This window comes from Corvus moneduloides, chromosome 8 (assembly GCF_009650955.1).
Source record: "Corvus moneduloides isolate bCorMon1 chromosome 8, bCorMon1.pri, whole genome shotgun sequence".
NCBI lineage: Eukaryota > Metazoa > Chordata > Aves > Passeriformes > Corvidae > Corvus > Corvus moneduloides.
In genome coordinates, this window is record NC_045483.1 from 5,365,657 (window position 1) to 5,387,729 (window position 22,073).

General features: G+C 42.3%; 2 protein-coding genes across 2 annotated transcripts in view; one reads left to right on the forward strand and one right to left on the reverse strand.

The window, feature by feature from the left end:
- Positions 1–6,882, reverse strand: part of SEC23IP (SEC23 interacting protein) — a 34,843-nt gene extending 27,961 nt beyond the window's left edge. Inside the window, exons 1-4 of the mRNA XM_032116486.1 lie at positions 6,694–6,882; positions 2,468–2,988; positions 870–1,065; positions 224–417 (exon numbers count right to left, since the gene is read on the reverse strand). Of these exons, the coding sequence (XP_031972377.1) occupies positions 224–417; positions 870–1,065; positions 2,468–2,988; positions 6,694–6,835 (1,053 nt within the window). The 5' untranslated portion in view covers positions 6,836–6,882. The remainder of the gene's footprint in view (positions 1–223; positions 418–869; positions 1,066–2,467; positions 2,989–6,693) is intronic.
- Positions 6,883–6,964: 82 nt separating this feature from the next.
- Positions 6,965–21,403, forward strand: MCMBP (minichromosome maintenance complex binding protein). The gene is made up of 16 exons (XM_032116487.1): positions 6,965–7,130; positions 7,729–7,814; positions 9,435–9,575; positions 9,874–9,915; positions 10,378–10,479; positions 10,958–11,087; positions 11,693–11,844; positions 12,568–12,668; positions 14,453–14,622; positions 15,446–15,569; positions 16,710–16,827; positions 17,458–17,623; positions 19,407–19,540; positions 20,108–20,272; positions 20,671–20,759; positions 21,026–21,403. Exons 1-16 carry the CDS (start codon positions 7,073–7,075, stop codon positions 21,150–21,152), a joined length of 1,905 nt encoding a protein of 634 aa, XP_031972378.1. The 5' UTR covers positions 6,965–7,072; the 3' UTR covers positions 21,153–21,403.
- The last annotated feature ends 670 nt before the right edge of the window (positions 21,404–22,073 follow it).

Consider the following 22,073-nt stretch of genomic DNA (forward strand, 5'->3'; position numbering starts at 1 on the left):
TAACTTTGTTCATATAAAAATGTCACATGTAGAGTTACACAAGTAGATTTTAGGTCACAGCAGTGCAGGACTGATGCAGGAGCAATGTGGCCTTCTAGACACTCCTCCTTCCAGGATTTGCTTATGTGCCAGAAAGTTCACTCTGCTAATCATCTTAATGAAACAGAAAGAACTGTTTCTAAGATGAGTAATACACTGATCTAACACTTTGTGACTTACTAACCTCCAATTTGTCACTAAAATCCTCGGTGTAAGGGATGAAGCGGCTGTCCTTGTCTCCCTTGTAGAACCACAGGCAGCGCCTCACTTCCGAGGGCTCCTCGTCCCAGTACACGGCTTTCCTCACGCGCTCGTACAGGAAGACGTCGTAGCGGCCCCCGTCCGTGCACAGCACCACGCTCTCAGGGTCAGGCTGGACTGGGACACACAGCCACACGTGGTTACCACACTAACACACATCCCTCCTATCTCAGCCCAGCCCCGGCCACTCCTGGGATCAATATTAGGCCATTAGGACTGATAGCCACACAATGGCAGAGAAGCTTTGTAACATTGTGATGCTTCTAAAACGCTTCTATATGCTCTGTACACAACAAAAAACCTTTGAAAAATTCCCAAATATGAATACTTATTCCAGAACTGGCAGTTTAACAAGAAGGCAACCCAAGACACAAATAACTAGGAGTTCTATATGAAAATCTGATACCTATTTGGGATGGTACAGCTCAACAATGACAGCATCAAGCAGTGATGATGTCAGTGAAACAAATTAAGTGGCACAAAATACATCTTCAAAACCTTACTTATTACTGCTGTACACATAAGTGGCATTACCCCCATATTTTCCTTTAGTCCTTCTGCTCGCTTACCAGAATTATAGACCTCCTCTAGTTTTGCAGAATCCAGAATGCTGAATGGCATCCATATTTGCTTGTCCTCCACCTCCTTACAGTAGAACCAGTGCGGCTGAACTGGCTCGTATTGGTTCTGCAGCAGCACAGGAGGGGCTGGGACCAGGGGCCCTGCAGGCCTGGCAGGCTGGAGCTGGGGCTGGGACTGTGGAAACTGAGAAGAGATGGGCTCAGCACCTCAATCTCACATGGTTTTTACAGAACTTTTCTAAACTTTGCTACAGGGAACACTCTGAACCTTTAGTTCTAATATTTTTTCCTCCCCAAGAACATTACCTTCCATTTTAAAAAAACTGTCCACCTTATCATGTGTTTGAAAACTTACACCTTTTCAAACTGAGAAACAATGTGAATTTCATTCCCACAAACATGTTAAAATCTGCCATGGTTTAGCTTCATGATCACCTAAAATCAGTGAGATTTCAAATTCTCTTAAATTTTCAAAACTCGAGCTGAGCTTGTTTCTTACAGCCACAAAATTTGACATGGAAATAAAAATGCATTCTTCTCATTATTCTTTTACACATAACTATGCTTTTGCATAAAGACTCCCAGTTTTAACAAGTGGCCACTTAAGTAGCTCTCTTCCTGCAAAGTGATCAAAACAGGCAGATTTCAAACTGAAATGTAGCATCAGTGGCACAAGAAAAGTAACTGATTTTGAACGGGTCTACAGTGTACATAAAGCTGATTTCATACAAATTGTACAAAAATCCCAATCAGTACAACTAAAAGCAATTGATGTCAGCAGTAGCAACTGCCTTGGCTGATGATGTATTTAAAAGAAAAAAAAAAAGGCACAAAAATATTGTACAACATGTAAAATTCAACAAACAGAAATTCGGAAATTATATAATCTAAAACTCCAGACTGTTTAGGTTCTACTGCCTTTGCTATGTTTGTCATTATATAATCTTTACATTCTTTATTCATAACAGAAATGTAGCAGTAGCTCAGGCAAAAATAAAAAAAAATTTTTTGCTGTTTTCAAGGCAAACATGCCAGGTTTTACTAACCTGTTAGCATTATTTTAATAATGATTTTGTGCAGGTAAAAAAGAATGGAGATTAATGCTTTATATCACACAAAATCCTCAACCAATGTGTTTCAAAGAGTTTGCTGACAATTTTATGTGATTAGTTTCAAAAAGTTCTGGCTTCACCAACAAAACCAGCTTCAAAAAACATTTTTGCCCATATCCTGCAAATAGCTGAATGACCTGATTTACAGCTGAGGCACAAAAAATGCAGCAGCATGGCTGAAACTCAGCAAACTCAGAAACCCACAGAAAAGAGCAACAGAACTTCACAACCTGGCTTTGTTTCTGATGCCCAGAGGCTCCCACAGCCTCAGGGTACACTCACTTCAAAGATCAGGAAGTTTTCCTGAAACAACATTTCCAAGCTATTTCTAGTGAAAAGACTTTGCTGTTATAAATGGTTCAAGATTTTTTTCTGGGTTTTTTTTGCAGAGAAGAAAAATCTTCAGAAGATAAAACACTCAGTTCAAAGAGGAAAGTGACTGTTTTGCTGTGGTAGCTGGAAGGAGTCACATACCTGGGTCAGTGGCCCCGGGGGTGTCTGGTACATCTGCACAGGTGGCACAGGAGAAGCTGTGGCAGGGGGGTGGCTCTGCTGCAGCTGGGGCGGGGTGAGGTAGGGGTTGGCCCTGCTGCTCAGGGTGGTGTGCCTGTAGGGGTTATAGCCCTGCTGGGGGGTCCCTGCGGGCAGGGCAGTGCTGGCCGGCGGGGGACAGCTCTGCTGAGGGGGCTGATAAGGCGCCATTCCCACCTGGGAAGTGGGCGGTGCACTGTAAGACTGGGATTTGGGAATATGTGGTGAAAAGGCATTTTGGCCATCCTGTGACCCAGACACGAGTGGAAGTGAAGTGGGAGGTCTGGAGAAGGCTGGTGTTCCGACAGGTGTTGAAACAGTTGTTAAGGGTGGCTGCCCAATACTTCCAAAGGGATCGCGGCTACTGGGAACTTGAGAGAAGTAGCTGAAAGTCTGTGGCGGGTTGGGGCTGGCAGAAGTCTGACCCAAGAAGCTGTCCTCTTCCCCAGCATCTGCAGAATCATCTGTAAAAACAAAAGGATCGCCAGAGATCTTGTGAGAGCTTCAAACCACTGTATGGGGTCAAAATGTTCCATAACATCATCAGCTATTGCCAAAACTGCTGGCCCCCAGAAAGCCAAAAGGATTACAAAGCTCACACATCCTTGATTCAGCACATCATAAAATGAAACAAAAGATACCAAGTCTTCAAGAACATTTTAAATGGACCGTGAAAGTCACCAGTGTACACAGAAAAAGCAACAAATATTAAAAATATTAAATAAGAAACCATAAGATAACTGGACTCAGGACCTTCCCAGGGCAATTTGGCAGGCACTAAAATCCCTCCCAACTTCACTTATCCCTCAAATACAAGAACAGCCTTGGTTCATATCCATTCACCATGAAAACAGCTACTAAGCATAGGACTTCATGCTCCAATTTTTAGGATAGAGCTTAAAAACATTCCTAAACAGGCCAAACCTACTGGGTAACCCATCCATTCTTTACTGCTCCTTCAGCAGAGCCCTCTAAAGGTTTCTCATTTGACTTGCAAGGTGGCCATAACTCATGATCCCAAGCCACTTAATGAGCAGGACTTAGTTCAGCTCTCTCTAAAAAATCCTACTCTAGACTTGCATAAAAGCCACATCTCTGGTGCAGAAAAAATCAGTCCTCATTCTGCATAATTGCAGGAGAGGATTTTAAAGATGCAAGGCCATGAACGCCCTTTCACATTGAGAAAATAAATAAAACAGGTCCTGATCAATCACAGTTTTCTATTTTGCAGTGATCTAGGAACAAGTGGGAAAAAAGGAGGTTTGTCATGATTATAGGTCTCACAGTAAGCTCACCTAAGGCTGTGATGGCCTGAGCAGCACTGCCTGCCTGCTGAGAGAACAGTACCTTGCAAGGAGTCAGTGCCATCTGCAGAAACCAGCAGTGTTTCACCTGCCTGGCAATCAAATGACCCCAGGCTGTGGGGAAGACACCACAGAGTATCTCTGCTGCTCAGTCCCCAGGCAGAGAGAGACCAAAAGCCTCTGCAGCTACAAGCAGCCAACAACAAATGTCTTTACCCACAGCCAACACAACTGTAATAGGGAGTACCAAGGGAGTACAGGGGAATCCACAGAGAAGTCTCCCTAGGAAGCTGCTGTTCTAATTAATTAATCATAAAAAACTCAGCTGCCAAGATTAGTAAGAACTATTTTAACCATATTTTATTTAGACTTTGCAGACAGCGTCAATTTGAGGCATCACCTGCATTTATCAATTCCTCTTACTTTCATTTACAGTACTTGATCCCCCTTTGAGGAACAAAGCCAAAATCTGTGTGTGCAAGCCACTGTGTGGAGAACGCTGAAACCACTTAGAAGCAGCAACCACTCTGAAGTCAGGCCTGGGGATTATCTCCCAGCTGCAAGCAGAGTAACCATTTATACTAAATAAAAGGTCTCAACTTCTAAACAATAAAATCCCCTTCCTTTCATATTTCACAAACACTGTGGGACAGAGAGAAGCACACTGCAAACCACAGTCAACTCTCAGCTTTCCCAAACAATTGGCAGCAGAGCAGGCCCTTCACCTCACCGTGTCAGGTCACCATAAACATGCAGCAATATGCTCAAGAGCTCCCAAGGCCTTTAGCTAATGAGTGTTCACAAAACAGCTGCTCTTCCCCAGTTTCAAATAGGCTTTGGACATTTAGCCTAAGTGCAGCTTTCCCTGAAAAACAGGCTTGACAAAAGTTCTGTCAAAAAACCCCAAAACTATACATACACATTTTTCCAGCACATCCAGTTTTCCAACACAAAACATTACTTTTTATCTTGCATCTTTTATCTTTTTATCCTTTTTCTAATTTTGCAAAAAACTATATTGGAAAGACAAGCATGTTATACAAATGTACAAAAATGAGTGTACAGCTTTGACATGTGTTCTTCCCATGCACAAAACAGTCTTTCTTCAACTGTGACTGTGTCAACCTCCTGGACATCCCTCTCTAAACAAGGCAGAACCTTGTCATTCACAGATTGTCACCAGACAACCACAAGTGACATCAGTCCACATCCTCACTGGGAACACTCCTCCCTTCCTACAGTAAATACATTAGTTACAGCACCCACACCTGAGCCGGAGAATGTCTCTTATTGTCCAACTGCAGAGCTCAAACCACTAAATACTTACTCTTAGAGACAGATAAACAAATGAATGACTGCACACAGCTCCCGAATGTTGGCTGTCAGTTGACAAATCCCAGGATTGTTTCTTATTACATTTTACACAATTTAAAATTCAAACTCAAGAGCTTGTTCTTTCCTGTTTCATACTAGGATTCCAAATACAACCTATTGTACTCAGCAAGATCCCAACAACACCTGGCTGGACAGATGGTGAGAACACTTGACCATGGAAACAGAACATTTAATAGGACATGGGCCTTACTTAGACTGACATGGAATGTGGCACAATCTCTGACACTGAAATTCACTCCAGCAGCAGAACCATGAATCCTCACTCGATCAAATTTTAAGTCACATGGAGAGTATAAGATTCACCACATTAATCAAATTCCATCCGATTTTATCCCTGGCTGGCCTAAAAATGTTCAGGAAATTGCCAGAACAGTCATTTGTGCAAAGCTACTAGCCAGATCAGCACTTAAAAATTACTTCATTTTCTTAATGAAAAATTAATGTATAATTGCATCGAAGAAAAGCTATAAGAATTACACAATGGAATTAGTAAATGTATCAACTACCTAGATACCTCAAGTAAGTAGGAATAATATTCTGACGCTTTTATCCCTCCTACCCAAAAAAAGTAGTTGATCTAAAAAACTATTCCAAAGCCATATTTAGCAAACATTTTATTAAATCTACAGAGAGGTACTGCACTGATTTCCAGCTATATAATACTTATTTTAGCTAAGACACAACAGTGTTGAAATGAAGTCTTGAAGACTTAGCACAGAATATTTTGGGTTAAAAGGGACCTTTAAAGGTCATCTGTCCAATCCCAACATATACAATGCAGTAAAATTTGACATATCTGATTTCTAGATGCATTTCTACTGTTTAAAGCTTTAATCTCTGACTTCCTAGAAAAATCCATTCCTTTATCTGAAACTGCCTAAGCATCAGATTTTAAGTTCCACACGCATGTGTCAGGAATACCATCAAAGCTTTACGAGGAAAGGATATTAGAACCAGGATTAAATTAGCAAAGGATATTTAAGGTGGCTGCTTAACGTGCTATTTTCAAACCGGTAAACCAGAAAATAACATGAGAGAGAAGCTTAAAAAACGCGAAAAAAGCAAGTACACACTGAATGGAAGCACTGACGCGTCGGTGAGCTGGAAACGCGATGATCAGCGCCCGTCCTTAGACACAGCGCTAAAAACCACAAACACAAGCATTAAGTAGGGGAAAGCAGAAGAAATTAAGTGCCAGAAAGCGGAATATGTAATCCCGATCAGTGTCTCTCCTGAGGCACCACCAGGGACACCCGGAGAGCCTAAGAGCCGGGTCGAGCCCACACGTACCGGGCCCCCTCAGGCCCGCAGCCACCCCTGGCAGCCCCGGCTCGGCTCTGGGGGTCCCCCGGCCCCCCGCCCCTTCCCGGCGGGGGGGGCGATGGAGGGACCCGGCGGGACCCCGCACAGCCCCTGCGCTCCCAGCCGCGCACCCTCCCTCCCTATCTCCCTGTCTCCCCCTCTCCGTACCGGCGGGCAGGAGCGCGGGGCCGGGCGGCGCGGCCGGCGCTTGGCTGACGGGGATGAAGGGCACGTTGAAGCTGAACTCGGTGGCGGAGGACGAAAAGAGCAGGTTGGTGCCGGTGCCTCCCCCGGGCTTCGCCGCCGCCATGGCCGCGCCCCGGCCACGTCCCTGCCCCGGCCCCTTCCGCCCTCACTCAAGATGGCGGCGGCGGCCGCGCGCAGCCGTGAGGGGCAGGAGGCGGGCCCGCCCGCCATTCCCACAGGAAGAGGAGGAGGAGGGCGAAGAGGAGGAGGAGGAAGCGGTGGCGGTCCCCGCGCTGGGCTGGCGAGCGGGAGTCGGCGGCCGCAGGGTGCCGGCAGCCCCGCGGCGAGGCGCGACCCCGCCATGCCGTGCGTGGGAGACTGGCTCAACAGCCCCCTCAGCATCGTGCAGGGCATCTTCGGTGAGGCGCGGCCCGCGTCCCCTCGGCGGCAGCGGGAGCGCCCCGACGGCGCCCGGAACTGGACGGCGCTTTCCCTCGCGGGGTGGTGGCGGGAGAGCGGCGAGGCCGGCTCTATAGCTTATATTTCTGTCGCGTATCTTATATATATTGTATATAGCATATGTTTCTTGTATCTCGTGTATTTCTGGGTTCTGGCAGCAACGCGTGCTCTTTGCCATGCTGCCGGTCGGTGCTAACGTTACCGGTGCCATCAGCCGCGGCTGTTTCCGTGCTGGGCTTGATTTAAACTTAAGGAGTGCTGAAATAGAAATTTCCGCAGCCGACACAGCGTGGAAAGCAGCGCCTCGACTCCTGCGCTTTCCTGCTGGGCTGTTGTGGAGCTTTCCCTCGCTTCCAAGAATGGCTCTGTGCTTCTTGGTTGGCCTGAAAGGGTTTGAAAGGGGAAGTCAATGTATTGCAAGGGGAGTAAGTTAGTCTAAGGTGCACTTACTTCCCTAAGATAGAAGTGAAAGTTGGGGGTTTTTGATATTCTGGGAGAATGCTGGATAAGAGTGTCTTATGTGGTGGTAATAGGCACATAAATATGTTGGTTTTGTAGCCCAAAATGTTCCAAACTCTGATTGGGAGAAGAAGGTAACCGAATACTTCAAGGAGAAATTAAAAGAAAATAATGCTACTAACTGGGTAAGAGTATTTTATTCTTCTCGAGTTACACTTTTTCTTAAGCGTCATTGTTTTTTACATTTTATTGCGGTGGCTTGCTTTTGGTAAGTTCTGCCTTTCCGTGGTAAGTGTGCAGCCGAATTTCAGGCCCAGGCTTTAGGACATGGAATTTACACCTCGGCTGCTTTAGCCTGGGTGCACAGCCCGGATGTGAAATCCCAGCTGGAATAGTCCGTCCATCCATCCCCTTGCCTTCAGCACCCTCCGTCCCCCAGGCCATCGCTGCTGGGTGCTGCCACTCTGCAGCACAGTCAGTAGATGGCAGGAGATGACAAATATTGTCATTTTTGGGGAAGTGCGAGTCCTCAGTGTGTGCCACGAGCTTCTTAGTTGCTGGTTATAAACCTCTTCTCTCAGGAGCTTTTATCATGATGCTTCAAACTCTTGTGTGGGTTGAATAAATAGCTGCCTGGGCCTTCAGGTTTTAAGGAAAAAATGCTTTTCCTTCTAAAACTGTGCTGTATTGGGCCAGGTCAGGCATGGTTTGTGCCATTTAGCAGAGAAGCTGTGCTTTAGGTTTTAAAAATAAAATGTGCACATTTGAGTTCAAAAGTTGGTACTTTTCTAAAAGGCTGTAGCAGAAATGACATCATGGAACACAGCTAAGGGGATTAGAAACATCCATATCAAATCTGTTCTACTTGTGACTAAAAACAGGTGAAAAATATTTGTTTTCTTTCTCTGTCAGTGAAAGTATTCTGTACTTAGTATTTAAATCGTAGCTTAAATCAAAGGATAAATGGCAAAATTGACTAAAATTTACAACATTAGTAGGAATTGAAATCACATTTTCTTACTCGAAAAAACCATGGGGCGATATACTTTTGTTAAAGTGCAACTTCCTGTAGGGCCGCTTAGGATTTTTGCTGCATTTTGATGTTGGAGGTGGGCTTTTTCAACAAAGATTTTATCTTCAAATTTAGAAAACTCTATTTGTATTACAAGTCTCATTCTTTGAAGTTATACCACATGCTTAGGCATTGATTTTTTTCTTTCTGTTTTCCCATTGTCACGTAAAACTGCGTGAAAAAGACTTCCCCATTGTGACTTGGAAATTAACATACAGGTTTTCCAGGACCTTTTGTTATAAGAAATTGTGCATGCAAATTGTTCTAGTACTGCTGGTACACAGCACATGGTGGAAGTGCGGTTAAGTAGAAATAAGATAAGTAATAAACTCTGCTTAATCATGCAGCTGCAATAATTCCAAGTTTAAAAGTTGGTTTCAAATGTTGTACAGTTTTCATACAGTTCCAGTGACCTATAACCACTTCTTTCATAGTCCAGTATTGGGACTGGTGGCTTTGGGACTGGAAGAATTTGAAACTGTTAAGTGCCTGATAATTGTAACTATTATCTGCAACAGCCATTGCAGAAAGTGTTTGGGATAGATACACTTTGTTACTGCTTAGATTAGGATGGGAGATGCACCCAGGAAATAGTAAGTGTGCTATGTATACAGGGGTTTGAGGAGGAGGATCTACTGGATGATCAGAGATTAAGTTTTTGTGCTGGTTTTGGCTTACTTCAGAGCACTGCTCAATATGCACCGGTTGTATAAAACAATCTCTTTATTTACAGGTTCCATCACTGAATGATGTTCCTGTACATTACCTAAAACCCAACAGCTTAGTGAAATTTCGCTGCATGGTTCAAGATATGTTTGATCCTGAGTTCTACATGGGAGTTTATGAAACAGTTGACCCAAACACAAATGCACGTGTAAGTGAAATACTGATTTACTATTTTAGCAAATGTTAGTCATTTTACTCATTCTTGTATTTCTCTAGTTTGTGAGTTAAACCTATGGAGTCTGGACACTGATAGTGACTGTTCAGCTCCAATGGCGTCCGTAAAACATCACATGTAACATTTCTGTTGAGGAATAGAAAATGCTAAAATGATGAAAGCTTTGGCAGCATGTCTGTGAGGGACTTTGGACTGCAGTGATTTTGGTGTGATTCATGTTCAGGATGCTGTCAGAAACAGAGTGATTGCATTGCCTTTTCCTTCTTGACAGGTTTTGCATTTTGGTAAATACAGAGATGTGGCAGAATGTGGGGTAAGTTACATAAACTATATGAACTTTGAGATAAAATATTAGATGGAGTGTTGCAGTTTTCCAAATGTGACAGAGCTTCTTTGGTACTTGCCAATGGATTCCTGAAGATACTGCTCTAAATGCAGAATTAATCTTCGGTTTGGAAAGCAGAGTATTCATAACTGCTCAGTGGCATTCTAATTTCAGCAGGCTTCCAGCTGTTTGTGTTGTATTTAAAATTTGTTTTGGTTGAGTGGAGGGGGGAGTGCCCATGACCTTGAAACTGTGTGCTATGGAAAACAATTACTTTTGGTAGTGCAGTGCAATTTGAATCAAAGCGTTACATCGTCACTTTTTCCTGAATTATGTAGTCTTGTATGTTGATTGTAACTTCTGCCTGTGTAACTGAATCTGTGGGATTAGTTTAAAAAAAGAAAACAAAGTGTAATCAGGTTTTTAACAAAATTTCTCTTTGGATTCCAGCCTCAGCAGGAAATTGATCTGAACTCCTCACAAACAGTCACCTCGGAGAGACAGACTTTCTACTGTGTTCCAGTGCCTGGTGAATCAGCATGGGTGAAAGAAATATCTTTTTTGACTGAGCTGGTGCTTTGTTATACAATCAGAGGTCACCAACTAATTAATTAGATATAAGGAGATAAGTTTATTTGCAGTTTCCTTTTTTGTTTTTTTTTCTTAGAGAATCAGGAGAGGTGGTAGGTGTAGAAAGAGAAAAAAGGAAAAGTGATGGTATGTAATATGCACTAAGAGGATGCAAATGAATTTAGGAGCCTTTGTGTTGATTTACTAGACATTTTTGCTTGGGAGAGTCTTGAAAATTTCTGTTAATTTCCATTTGCAAATGCTTAGAAAAAGGAAACTTCAGTGGAGCCACTGGCATCTTCTACAGTAGGACTCTGTTACACAGTGAGAGTCTCCTATAAAACAGCTGTAGCTGAGCATGTTAAGATTAGGATTTTGTAAAAAACAAACAAAAAAAAACAACCTTAGTGTGGTTGAGGTTTCCCTGCTCAGTCTGTGCTTCCTTAACCTGCAATTCCACGCATACATCAGTGCCAGCCAAGCCCGAGTGAGCCCTTCAACCTCCTACACACCCAGTCGCCACAAGAGGAGCTATGAGGAGGATGAGGACATGGATCTGCATCCCTCCAAGCAGAAGGAGCAACATATGGGTAATAGTTGCTATTGATGAATAGTTGTTATGATATCATTCCAGAATTTGTCAAAAATCCATTGCTAAAAATTGAAATATTTGCAGCTGTTTGAATTTTTAGTGTTGTTGCAGCCTTTGTAATTTGGGGGCTTTGCTGATGTCGGTGATTTGATTTGAAGGAGTCTGGGAGAGCCCACAGTGTTACATGTGTGTTGTATGACTTGCTGACAATCTACAGAGATTTTTAATATAAACTGTGTTTTATGCATATTCTCACCTTTAAGAACTGGTTTTTTAAACATGAAGTGCAAAAAAATATCACCTTTGCAGTCCTATGGACTCCAGAAAAAAAATCATTTCCCTGGTTTAAACACTGCGTTTTGAAAATCAGATTTCTGGCCATGTTTGCGTTTCCAAGACACATAGATCTTTGCCAGTACTCTCTCTCATACTTGATTACATAAAATATGTATTTGTGGGACTTCTCATATTAAGAATATGTTCTGTCGAGTATATTGCATGATTAAATATTTTTGTGTCAGATGCCTTATTAAATTAGTTTAACTCTGTGTTGTTCAGTTCTGCATTTCTGTTTAAAAAGCCTGCAAATGGTGTATTTTTCAGGCAGTGGAAGTGATATCCATGGGTGTGTGGAGCCAAAGAGATTAGAAACAGAAGCTTCTGCAGGTCATCATGTCATTTCTCCCAACTGCTCCCCTCCACTTGACCTAAATTTTCCCTTGCCAGGAGAGAAGGGACCAGCGTGTCTTGTAAAGGTAAGAGAAAGGAGAGGTGATGAGCAGGGCTGTGCTCTCAGCTAGGCAGACAGAATCAGCCTTGCTGAAGAGATTTGTAGGCACAGAAATTGTCTCCCAGGTCCAGAATTTTGTTTCTAGAGATAATAACATTCTTTCTCTTCACTAACTCAGTGTTTTTCTTCTTGAGTGCTGCATTTGAGTTGCTGAAATCCTCCAGCAGCATTTATTAGAGCTTGCACCTTCTCACCATACTTAGTTTAAAAAAAAGATTGCGGTATTAGATGCTTGAGGATGTAGCTGGTATTGAGCCCTGCTTTTAGGATTTTGCTTTTAGGATATCTCCTCTAATTGACAAATGGCTGTGAAAAACCAATAAACTATATGTTTGTATATTGAATTTGAAGTAGTCCTTGATTTACTACTATGCTATATTACTATAAAACTTTAACGCAAAATTCCTCTGCTGTTGCTGTGCTGTTCTCTCTTATTCAGCAAATCTTGATGAATCAGAGTAGAATACAGTTGTTCACACTTGTGTGGCAAAGAATGCCAATAGAAAAAGTGTGGAATCATAGAAACTCCCTTTTCCAGTGTAAGCTTGCTGACACTGAGGGCTGGGGAAGACCTCTTCACTCAGGCTGTTCTCAGTCCACAGCTGAGTCTCCTGAGTTTCCTTTGTGTTTTTCTGCTGTCCTGCATCTAGCCCATCTGCCTCTGCATTTTATTTTCTGTTGGGGGCAGGTCTATGAGAGCTGGGAGAGCTTCAAAGTCAATGATGTGCTGGAGGTGTTTGGTGTTCTGTCTGTGGACCCAGTGCTGAGCATAGTGAGCAGTGAAGAGAGGTAAGGCTGCCCTGAAATGCAGGTTTTTATGCAATGAGCAGGCTGCCCTTAATGCAGACAAGGAAATGTGTAAATACATGGTAATTATGCTTAAGAAGTGAATTCTGTTGCTTAAAAATAGCTTGATGAGCAAAGTGTTATATCCAGCATCCTGTAAACTGAAGTCCAACGTGCTCTGGTTCATCCATATCCTTGGATACCCAGTGCATCTTTTTTTAGGTTGTTGTACAGTCTGTAAAGCAAAAAATGCTTCTGTAGCTAAATGTTTTGTACTCTTTCATGCCTACTAAACTTTCAGGGAATGAGTGAATAGTGAACAAAGCTTTCAAAGAAGCTTTAAAATTATAAAATGTCCTTTTGAACCAATTTCTAAGTCCATGGAAGTTGTTACCAGAAATGTAAACATTTCTGAATAATATTAAAAAAAAAGTTTGCATGTCTGCATGGAGAGTGATAGAGACCAAAATGAGTAAAAAATGGGTTGATTTTTCATTAATTAAGATATCTTATCATGTTGTACCACTGATAGAAACTTCCTGTTTCACCTCCTGTTCTGCAATTCCTTGCCTGACAAAATACAAATGAGAAATCAATTTTCAAAATAAAACTCTTGACCAAAATCTAACATAAATACTGCTGTTATCTTGAGCCACTGCACTCTGAATCATTTCTGTTGGTGAGTTTGTTTATCTGTCTGGCACATACAATATCCAGAGTGCAATATGAATCCTTTAGAGTGCCAACTTCTTAAAAATTAACTCAGCCTGGTCAGCTGCTTTTTGTTATCATCTGTGTGACAGCTAATCCCAGACTGGCAGCTCAGTTGCTCTGTCACAGGTGCTTGTGGGTTTTTTCCTGTGTCATTCTGTAACAAGAAGACAAAATGGTGGCATTTAGCAACATTTTGAATGCAAACAAAAGAAATCTCTTTTAATGGAAATAGTGGATAGTGTGTGGGTGAACTGCTGAACTGGATTTGAAGCTATAAAGCCTGACAGCTTTTACAACCAGTACAAGAAGATGAAATAGGTGCTAAACTTTACTATCATCTGATAGAGTTGCTTTAGGGATTTTACTTTCTGAAAATGAAAAACGAAAACCACCTGGAAGAAATTTTGTAAGACATCTTCGGGGCATGCAAAGCTTGTGTATCTGAACTCTTAAATTAAGAGGTAATACCTCCAGGTTCCAGCAGACGTACATTAGAGTTTATTTATTTATAGATTTTTACTCAGCCGGTTATAGAGCAGTGATGTGACTGTCTAGAAGATCTTGTCAGGCTCCAGAATCTGGTGGGATATGTGCATACGGAGACAAATGGAATAAATCATGACCTTATTTCTTTAAAAGCTGCTTTTTAGACTTCATTCAGTACAGGCTGGACAGAACAGTGTGTAACGTTTTACTTGAAGCTACAGCCTATTAAATGGTGCAGCAAATAATAAATGTGGTTTGGTTTTGAGAGTTTGGTTTTATGGTTTTTTGTTGGGTTTTTTTCTTCAGCAAAGTATGACTTAATTATTTTCTGAAAATAATAGAATCCAGATATTTTGGGTCAAGCCTGCTTTGGTGTTGATATGTCATTATATAATTGTGATTCAGTATTTATGGTGTTTATAAAGATCCTAAAGAAGGTAGTTTGAATGTGGGAGGAGTCACCAGGAGCTGGGAGTGGATGTTGTTTGTTCGTCTCTTCTTGGCCTGGTTCCAGCTGCTCTGGGTTAGAGGGAGAGAAATTCCTGTGGAATGTTTCTAAGTCCAGCTGTGCTGTGCCCTCTCCCTAGGGACAGCTCAACCCTTGATCCTATGGAGTGCATGGACACGGCAGAGGAGCAGAGGGTGCACAGCCCTCCAGCCTCGTTAGTGCCCAGGATCCATGTGATTTTGGCACAGAAGTTGCAACACATTAACCCCTTGCTGCCTGCCTGCCTTAACGAAGAGGAGAGTAAAACCTGTGAGTGTCTGAACTCTGGGCACTTTCCATGACATCTGAACAAATACTGCTTTGCTCACAGGCAAATGCCTCAACAGCAGGGTTCAAATTTAAATCTTGTTAAATGGAAGAACCATGCAATGCTGCACAGGATGCAAGTGTTTGTGTTTATGTGATGTTTGCTTTTTTATTTGGCTGAAATAAATGTGATTTATCTGGAACTTGGTTTTGCATTCACCATGCCCGTGGATTTTACCAAGCTGTTCAGCTGTAAGATTTGATTTGTTTTCAAATGGAGTTGTGAATTGCTGGAAAATTAGATTTCCAACTTAGTGTGATACTGGAAGTAAGAAACATACTGATAATATACAGACTCATAATACTGTGCACAAAGTAAGGCAATTCTGCTTTTAAGCAATTGTGCTATTCCTTGTTTGACTCCTTCTTTTCATTGAATTATTGCTTGCAGACCTCTGATATTTATAACTTTCTTCCTTGAGTGCCTTGTATTGCTTGTTCTGAGCTATATGTAGGAGGTTTTTTCTGCCTTTAATATAAAATGGATCAGCTATGGATTTTAGAAATTCGGCTCTAAACTTTATAGCCTGCTGCAAATGCATTATACAATATCTGATTTTTTGAAAAAAGCATTTTCAAGGAAATGTTGAGTGATTCAGGTTATCCAAAGCCAGCTGGAAAAACTGAATGTTTGTTTATTTTTCCTAGACTCCTTTGGAATAAACATTTTTTTTCATCAAACTGTGATTGAAAGTCAGATTTTTATAGAGGGAAGAGGGTGAGAAACAGAACATTTTCTGACATTTGTCTTCTGCTCTTTTGCCAGTTGTTTCTAATTTCATGTCTGAGCTGTCACCAGTGAGAGCAGAGTTGCTGGGGTTCCTCACCCATGCCCTCCTGGGAGACAGTTTGGCTGCTGAATACCTGATATTGCATCTCATCTCTACAGTGTAAGTATTTAGATGTGTGCTAAGAAGTTATGTATTTATCATTTAAAAGAAATCTCCTTCTACAGGGTTCTTTACCAGTCTGCAAATAAATGGCAGAAATAGCTTAAATAATACGTGGTTCAGTAGTACTTTCTCCAGCTGGAGTTGCCCTCTCACAATACACACAGAGGCAGATTTCACTGTCTGAAATAACAGTAAAATTTGATAAAAGACCAGCTTTATGGCAGTGTATCTTTTCAGTACTGCTTTGAGAGCTGACAAAATCTCCAAGACACTTTTAAACAGAGGTATGAAAACATCTTCCTGCCTCTGGCTTCTTCTAATGAGTTGGACATGCCACTGACTTCCCAAAGACATAATTTCCTGACTGCAGCAATTATTGCTTAGGTACTGAAAGGTACATTCTGGGAATTTTTTTAATTATATGTAAACATGTTTAAGGGTAAGCTCAAGTGACCTGTTTAGGGATAGAAATTGACTCTTATGTTGATTTAAACTGTCTCTGGGTGAAAGAGCAGCATCGTTTGACTCATTGAAATCTCAGGTGTGAAACTTCAGTGTAGTTGTCAGTCCCAAATTTAGTGTTAGTCATTTTAGTCTTCAAAATCAAAATGAGTTCTGTTTTCATTCTTTTTAGTGGGACTGTGAATGTTCCAACACTTAGACTAGAATGTATTTTCTTTCTTAGCTGGTATCACAGAAAGGTTGAGAGTTGTCAAGAATGGGGAGAAGATACACAGTGAGAAGAGGGAGAGGAAAGCTGAGGGCAGGTAAAGGAGATGAACAAGTGTGGTAAGCAGGGAAATTGAGATTGGACACGAGTAAGGAAAAGAATGAAGTGTGTTCACTGAGTAACAGCAGAGTACAAGGAGAGCAGAATGTCTGAAAGGCCACTGCAGGATCCCAAGTGCTGTAAATTAGTGCTTTTGTGTGGTGCTGCAAAGCCTTGAGGAGCAGGTTCAGCCTGGCTCAGCTCCTTGGGCACTGCAGAAGGAAGGAAGAGGAGTTGGCTGATTTTGGTGTGTTAGTTGTGAAATCCTGCTGGCTGTCAGAGACACCACACAGTGCTCAAGCTGAATGACACCTGTATTCAGTGTTAGCCAGCTGTTTGCCTAACCTGTGTCATTTTTGACATTGCAGTTATGCCAGACGGGATGTGCTTCCTCTGGGAAAATTCACTGTCAACCTGAGCGGATGTCCCCGGAACAGCGCCTTCACAGAGCACCTGTACCGCCTCATCCAGCAGCTGGTGCCAGCAGTAAGCATTGCCCTGGGCAGGGCTCTGGGGGGACGTGTTCTCATTGATTCAGCCAGGCAAACAGTGCTTTAGGTCAGGGCAGGTTGATTAAACGCTGTCCTGCTACCCATTTAGAGAGCAGACAACGACAGAGATGTGGTTGGCCTGTGTGTTGTAGTCTCTGTACCTCATCATCTAGGATGAATATGGAATGAAATCCTCTCCTCAGAGGTATTGAACTGACAGACAGCTGCTGCCTGCTTTATTTTGTCTTTTGGATTGATGTGTTTAGACATTTGGGTCATTTAATTATGCTATCATTATGGTTTATTCCCAAATTTGTGGGTAGTGCTCTGCAGAAAATTCATGGTAATTCATTTTGGGGTCACACTAACAGTACTGCTGCAATAAATAATTTGTTATGGAGCTCATCCTAGATGTGCAAGAGAGGTGGTAGGAGTTCTTAACAGCAATGTTTTCCTTTGGGAAATTTTTAAGCATACGGCATTTGGATATTTGGGATAAAGAGTTGAGCTGACAAATTTTGTTTTACTGTGCAGGTTCCCAGCCCAGCTCTAGCTGAAGGAAGCAGCATTCCCTAGGGAAGCTGGAGGACAGGAGAGGTGCTGATGGTTTGTTGTCTCGTTGCAGTCCTACCACCTCCGGATGAGCATCGAGAGCATGAACCACTCGCGCTTCATCCCTCACAAGGACTACACGGCCAATCGCCTGGTCAGTGGGCTGCTGCAGCTGGCCAGCAACACCTCCCTGGTCATAGATGAGACCCAGCTCGAGCAAGGACAGCTGGACACAGCAGGTACACAGGTTTTGCTGTTTAAAATCTCATTTGGGAGGTTAAAAGCTGATGTGTTTTAAGATAATTGTGATAACTGTGATCTGTCCTGGTGATAAGGGTCTATTGCAAAACTGTTTGTGGTTTCTACATCCTATTTCATTGCTTTAATGCAGCTTCCTGCAGCCTTCTCAGCCAACTTAAGATAAATTGGAGAATTCTTTATTACTAAAATAACTCTGATTCATTAGAGTGGCCTTTCAGTTTCCTGTGATAGTGCATGAAGTGGGCAAAGCATATGCTGATGCAATATGCTCTATACTTTTACTGTATATCTGGAAAGCACCCTGAGAACACAGCTAAAAACTGGAGAAGATTGCTATTACCGTGTAAAAGAGTGGGGATTCTCTCTTACAAGCTGGTGTAGCACTGTGTAGCATGCTTTCAGCGGGGCTTTAGAAATTAATATAATTAAAACTCACATAAAAGAGGTGAGTTGCATATTAAAAACTGGAGCATGCACAGTACAGGTGTCTGTGGTGACTCCTGGGGCTGTCCTGTGCAAGGCCAGGAGGTGGACACCAATGGTCCTGGTGGGTCCCTTCCAACTCAGGAGATTCTGTGAAAGAACAACAGGAAATAACTGCAAGTAACTTTATTTTAAAATAAAAATGCTGTCTTGAGAAAGCTGCTTTAGTTTTTTTAATTACTGCTCTTAAAAGCTGCTAATTGAAATTATTCCGTTTTCAGTAATTTTTTTATTATTCAGCTTTAGTAAAGCTACAGAATTATACTAAAGAAAATAGTAAAACTAGTAACAAGCTTTGCACTGTTTCAAAAAAAAAAATTCAGAATATGATAAATTCCCATTTAGAGAGAACTCTTGCTATGCTGCTTTATAGGTTTTCTAAAATGTTTGTCTGTAATGTCTAAAAAACCTCAGCATTTAGTGGAAAATAATACTTTAGGTATTAAAAGTTGCAGATAAAAAGGCTTGGTAATTTTATTTCATTTTTGCTGGTTTGATATTGTTCTCTACTGAATTTAGAGCAAAGAAGTAAAAATTTTTGATTTCTTATAGCAACATTGGGAACAAAATTTAATCCTAGAGAAGAGTGTCTTCAGATGTAGTAATTGGTTTGGAACTCTTGGAATTAACAGCTTAGAAATTTCAAATGGAAAAATGTCCCAGAAGTCAACCCCTAGTATCAAATTTGCCTTTATTTTGCTAACTTTGCCTTTATTTACAATATACTGAATTATTACTAATTATTTAAAGGCAAAGCCATAACAGTAGTTTTGTCATTTGATGCAGTAACTGCTGAAGAGAAATTGAATTTGTCAGGTACATGTTGGTATTTCAAAGAGAAAATTCCAAGGGTCAACCAGTTAATTTGTCAATTTTAGCATGTTATATTTTAAATAACTTAATTCCAGGTAAGGCAAGTGAGTACTATAAAAAAAATTTGGCAAAATTAAATTGATAGGGTTTTTTTCTACTTTTGAGGAGAGATTTCTGTTTTAGTTTTTCCTCTGTAAATAGATAGCTGGCTTTGTAGGGCCAATGAAAACATGAGCTATAAACACATGTACTAAGCCAGACAAAGTTTAGGCCTGAAATCAAGAATTCTTATTTTTGATTCACATTAAGAAGTGGTTGTCTCTATCTGGAAGACACCTCAAACACAAGAAGGAACAGGATGTTTGCAAGAATCCTTCTGGCTGCTTAAAGACAGATGGGAGACAAAAATCAGGGCTGACTTTTGTTTAGGTGCAGTGGTCAGGGAATTTGTTCTTGCTCTTGCAGGTGTCCATAATGTGACAGCACTGGGTAACCTGATCACTTGGCAGAAGGTGGATTATGACTTCAATTACCACCGGATGGAATTCCCATGCAACATTAATGTTCTGATCACTTCCGAGGGCCGCTCCCTCCTGCCGGTATGGGCAGGGCTTCCTGGGGAACTGCATCTGGCAGCTGCTGCTCAGAGCAGGCCCTGCCAGGGACAAGTGGGGACAGGAAACGTGTCTTGTGACCAGGGAGGGTGTGACACTGGCAGGAGCTGCTGCCTTCTCCCTCATGGCTGCAGCCAGGCCAGAAAACCTCTTCATGGGAAAACATGGAGATGGAGCTTCCCTCCTCCTTTCTGAACAGGGATGGTGAGGTGGTGAAGGTCCCGGGGATGGCTAAAGCTGCAGAGAAGTGCCATTCTCAAAGCCTCCCTCTGGCATGGCAGGTTCTGAGGTGCTGCCCACAGATGTGGCATTGCCCCTGCAGTAGCCTGAGCTTGCAAAGGTCTGCTCTCTGACATTCCAGCTTTGTCTGCTGAGCCTTTGCTCTCCTGCTTGAATCAGGAGCTGTTCAAAATGGGAGCCGTGGAATGTTTAAAGAATTGTCTTACCCTCATTTGGGGAAATAGTGACTTCTGCTGGTTCTGAGAGTAGATTAGTCTTGGAACAGAAAACTGTGGGATGTGGAAAAAGATGAAATGTAATTTTCTCTTTCAGTCAGATTGCCAAGTCCACTTACAACCACAGATTATTCCCCCAAACATGGAAGAGTACATGAGCAGCCTCCTCACTGCAGTGCTGCCCTCTGTGCTGAACAAATTCCGAATTTACCTGAGCTTATTGAGGCTCCTGGACTACAGTATATCTGATGAGGTGACCAAGGTATGGCACTTCACTAATAAGTTTTCAACTGTGTATTTGGATAGAAAGCACCTTAGTAGACAGTTACTGTACTTTCCCTGTCAGTGATTCTCCGTTAAGTTTTATAAAACCAAACCAGAAGCATTTTCACATGGGAATGTTCTTTCAATGATTTGTAAAGTATATACTGAATTTATTACAGATAAGGAACAGTGCATGTAGCCTGATTTCTAACACTCAGGTTGCAAGCTTAGTCCTTCTCAAAGACGAGAAGGTAAGCTGGTTTTGCTCAGGCTCACTTCTGGACAGCAATGAATTGAAATGTTCTCCTGTAGTCTAAAGGTAGTTGCAGCTCCTCAAAAGCCCATCTTGGAGTGGAGATCTGTTCTTCTCCGTAATTCCACGCTGTGTTGTTCCAGGCAGTAGAAGAAGACTTTGTGGAAATGCGCAAGAATGACCCCGAGAGCGTCACGGCCGATGACCTGCACAAAATGCTGCTCGTGGCCAGGTGGGTGTAGTGCCCTTGTCACCACTCCAGGCTTCCCTGCAAGCTGCAAATTGAGCCAGGGCTTGGTCTGCAGCTGAATTGAGTTGTGCCAGACTAGCCAGATACAGGCAGAGGCGATTCTGTTCCTCTTAGGCAAAGTATTCCCTCCCTACTTTCATCCCATGCTTTCTAATTCCTGCGATCCTGAAAGTCAGCTGGGTTTGAGCTGTACTGGTTTATCAGCAGCTGCAGCAGCTGTTCCTGACTGGCTCTTTGTGCTCCCCCAGGTTCCTGTCGCTCAGTGCGGGGCAGACGACGCTGTCAAGGGAGAGGTGGCTGAGAGCAAAGCAACTCGAGGCTCTGCGGAAGGCCAGGCTGCAGCAGCAGAAATGTGTCAATGGCAATGAGCTTTAACACCTGCTAGATGTCACCCTGAAAATTTCTCTAATCCTAGGTGGAAACCATACTAAGATTGGAATATTGTTTATACCAGTTTTTGTAGATAATTTATACCAAAAAGTTATGGATATTTACCCTTGCAGTCTGAACACACTTAACTCTGTTCAGCCACCTAAACATATTTTATGGAATTTTTTTGGACCCTGTTTTGTAATTGAAAATTGGTAACATTGAGCAAATTGTTTGATATTAAACTTTAATACTGAGGTTGTGTAAACTTATTTCCTTTAATAAGAAGATAATTTAAGCCAGAGTCCTTCATATACAGCAGTGGTAGGCTCTGCTCTGGAATACATTTGTGCTCTAATTCCTGCATGGCTGAATTGTGAGGATCAGAGTTCTCAGCTGGCCAGCAGCTGCAGCTGGAGGAGGTGCTGACTTCATTCTCCGTGCTGTTCTGTGAGCTGAGGCACATCACACTCAGAGCAGCAGCAGCATTGTGATCAGTGTGGTATCAAGCAGTGATTTGATCTTACCCATAACCAGCTCAGGTATGAAATACATTTTCCTTATGCTTAGAGCAGACCATGACTTCTCAAATTTCTTGGATGAGCTTTATTCTGGTGCAGCTTAAAAAAACCCACAGTGACTGGACCAATGGGTGATATGCACATGCTCATATAAAATGTATCTTTACTTTCTGCCTTAGCAGGAGTGCAGGGTTGGTTAAAGGGTTTGAATAACATCATTGAAGCATTAAGAATGGTCTCTCCATCCCTGATTCCTGCTGGACAGTTTGAGCTGGTCCTCAGAGGATGTGCTGCCCATCATGGGACTTGCAGAACTCATTTACCAAGGGTGGCTTAAAGAGTGAAATGCTGGGAGTAATCCAGGGAGGCTGCTGTGTGGAGAGAGCCTGCAGGAGCCTGTGATGGA

Bases quoted from the DNA above. Each gene is read 5' to 3' on its own strand.
- MCMBP (XM_032116487.1), top strand. From the start codon at position 7,073: ATGCCGTGCGTGGGAGACTGGCTCAACAGCCCCCTCAGCATCGTGCAG. The intron at 9,576-9,873 runs GTAAGTGAAATA...CCTTCTTGACAG, and splicing joins ACCCAAACACAAATGCACGT to GTTTTGCATTTTGGTAAATA. The intron at 10,480-10,957 runs ATATCTTTTTTG...CTGCAATTCCAC, and splicing joins AATCAGCATGGGTGAAAGAA to GCATACATCAGTGCCAGCCA.